At 63.3% G+C, this 2,783-nt stretch overlaps 1 protein-coding gene across 1 annotated transcript in view; it reads left to right on the forward strand.

The window, feature by feature from the left end:
• The first annotated feature begins 138 nt into the window (after window positions 1–138).
• The window catches only part of SLC6A8 (solute carrier family 6 member 8), a 4,108-nt gene continuing 1,463 nt past the window's right edge, over window positions 139–2,783 (forward strand). Inside the window, exons 1-9 of the mRNA XM_008632372.2 lie at window positions 139–639; window positions 717–849; window positions 1,100–1,234; window positions 1,324–1,427; window positions 1,533–1,657; window positions 1,743–1,855; window positions 1,935–2,072; window positions 2,384–2,486; window positions 2,562–2,662. Coding sequence (XP_008630594.2) covers window positions 323–639; window positions 717–849; window positions 1,100–1,234; window positions 1,324–1,427; window positions 1,533–1,657; window positions 1,743–1,855; window positions 1,935–2,072; window positions 2,384–2,486; window positions 2,562–2,662 — 1,269 coding nt within the window. The 5' untranslated portion in view covers window positions 139–322. The remainder of the gene's footprint in view (window positions 640–716; window positions 850–1,099; window positions 1,235–1,323; window positions 1,428–1,532; window positions 1,658–1,742; window positions 1,856–1,934; window positions 2,073–2,383; window positions 2,487–2,561; window positions 2,663–2,783) is intronic.

Consider the following 2,783-nt stretch of genomic DNA (forward strand, 5'->3'; position numbering starts at 1 on the left):
CTCCCCCCTGGTCCTGTGCCATGCTGCCAGCTGTCCCCACCCTGTCCTGTCCTGCCTGGGGCTGCCAGCTTCCCTGTCCCATTCCCCCCAGCTCTCCCCTCCCCTGTGCAGCTGCTGGATCCCCACCGCAGAGGTATCCTGCCGGCTCCCCCCTGGTCCTGTGCCATGCTGCCAGCTGTCCCCACCCTGTCCTGTCCTGCCTGGGGCTGCCAGCTTCCCTGTCCCATTCCCACCAGCTCTCCCCTGCCCTGTCCCTGTCAGTTCTCCTCTGTCCTCCCGCATCCCTCCAACACCCCACATCCCACTCCATGCCGGCTGCCAGATGCCCACAGGTGCCTGCGGGCTCTGGTCTCCCCATGCCACAGGTTTAGGCCTGGCCTCTATGGTGATCGTCTTCTTCTGCAACTCCTACTACATCATGATCTTGGTGTGGGGGCTCTTTTACCTGGTGCATTCACTGACGGACACCCTGCCCTGGGCCACCTGTGGCCACTCCTGGAACACGGAGCAGTGCACAGAGCTCTTCAACCCGGACCTGTGCCACAATGTCAGCACTAATGCCACTGCCAGCACTTGGACCTCCAATTTCAGCTGCGCTGACATGACCAACAAGCGCTCACCTGTCATTGAGTTTTGGGAGTGAGTGTGGGAACCAGGAGGGTGTCATCTGGGGCTGGGGGTGTCATGCTGGCACTCAGCACAGCCCCACTCTGCAGGAACAAGGTGCTGCGTCTCTCTGGGGGCCTCAGCGAGCCAGGGGAGATGAACTGGCAGATGATCCTCTGCTTGGTCACCACCTGGGTCGTTGTCTACTTCTGCATTTGGAAGGGTGTCAAGTCAACTGGGAAGGTAATGCTGGCAGGGGGAACATGCATCAGGGCCACCGGTATGAGAGAATGGGACTGCAACACACAGCACTGCTGTCTCCTGCCCTCCTGTGCCACTGCCCACAGGGGTGGGAGGCCCATGTCCCACATCTGTCCAGGAGGTGCTACCAGCTGCTGGGGACATTCCCAAGCTCTGGTCCTGCTGGGACACCTGTGGCACATGACAGAGAGCCCTGGCCTGGGGGGTCTCACGGCCACCCACTGCTCTTCAGATTGTCTACTTCACGGCACTCTTCCCGTATGTGGTCCTCATCCTGCTGCTGGCCCACGGAGTAACACTGCCTGGCGCGCTGGGCGGCATCATCTACTACCTGAAACCTGACTGGACCAAGCTGGTTGAGGCACAGGTGAGGGCAGTGGGGAGGGCAGCAGGGAGCTGGGTGCTAGACACCCCCTGGCACCCTCATCACCCCCGACACCCTCCCTCACACCCCAGGTCTGGATTGATGCTGGCACCCAGGTCTTCTTTTCCTATGCCATTGGGCTGGGTGCCCTGACTGCACTGGGCAGCTACAACCGCTTCCACAACAACTGCTACAGGTAGGGCTGTGCCAGCTGCAGGCAGTCCCCCTGGTGTGTCCCAGTGACCCCCATGGTGTGTCCCCCAATACCCCCCGGCACTTCCTTAAGACACTCCGCCCACAGGGATGCCTACATCCTGGCTGTGATCAACAGCTGCACCAGCTTCTTTGCCGGCTTCGTTGTCTTCTCCGTGCTCGGCTTCATGGCCTCTGAGCAAGGCGTGGACATCTCCAAGGTGGCCGAGTCTGGTGAGTGGTGGACGGTGGGTGCCAACTGACACTGTGTCCCCTCTGACACCCCTTGAGTGGCACCTCTGACCCTACTCTCCCACAGGTCCCGGGCTGGCTTTCATCGCCTACCCCAAAGCTGTGACACTGATGCCCTTGTCCCCGCTGTGGGCCACGCTCTTCTTCATCATGCTCCTTGTGCTGGGGCTGGACAGCCAGGTGCTGTGGTAACCAGGGAGATGGGGATCAGGGAGAGGATGGGTGGCACATCCCCACTGAGCCCTGCTTTGTGCCACAGTTTGTCGGTGTGGAGGGTTTCATCACGGGCATCCTGGACCTGTTCCCCCAGCCGGGGGCTGGCTCGCTGCGCCGTGAGCTCACCGCTGCGCTCTGCTGCATCGTCTGCTGCCTCATTGACCTCTCCATGGTCACGCAGGTGGGGGACGCAGCAGGGACACTGCCAGCCAGCCCCACCCCAGCTGCCTGCCCCTGTTCCTCAGGCAGCACCTCCCATGAGGTCCCACTGTGGGGTGGGAGCTCCCTGGGGCTGCTGCCCTCATGTCCGTGGAGCTGCCCATGGCATGGGGGTCTCTGTGGGGTAGGGGTGCTGTGGGAGCAGGGTGCCCATGGCATGCAGGGTGTCCATGCCAGGTGGGGTACCGATGCTGGCAAGGCTAGGACAGTGCCAGCGTGGCGGTGTGTGGGGCAGCCAGCGCAATGCTGGTGACACGGGCACCTTCCTGGCAGGGCGGCATGTACGTATTCCAGCTCTTTGACAACTACTCGGCCAGCGGGATCACGCTGCTGTGGCAGGCTTTCTGGGAGTGCGTAGTCATTGCCTGGGTCTATGGTGAGGCCAGGGGGACACGGTGGGGGGGACGCAAGGGAGACACAAGTGCCCTGACTGACGCCCTCCTCCCTGCAGGTGCCGACCGCTTCATGGACGATGTGGCCCGTATGATCGGCTACCGGCCCCTGCCCGTCATGAAGTGGTGCTGGGCTGTGGTGACACCGCTGGTCTGCGTGGTGAGCAAGGCCACCGCGCGTGGGGACACGCGTGTGCCACCGCCCCGCGCTGTGCCGCGGGCACTGAGCGCCCCCCGGCGGCCGCTGTAGGCACACGCGTGGCGCGACCGCGGGGGGGAGG

Source organism: Corvus brachyrhynchos, unplaced genomic scaffold, assembly GCF_000691975.1.
Source record: "Corvus brachyrhynchos isolate BGI_N302 unplaced genomic scaffold, ASM69197v1 scaffold4, whole genome shotgun sequence".
Classification (NCBI taxonomy): Eukaryota; Metazoa; Chordata; class Aves; order Passeriformes; family Corvidae; genus Corvus; species Corvus brachyrhynchos.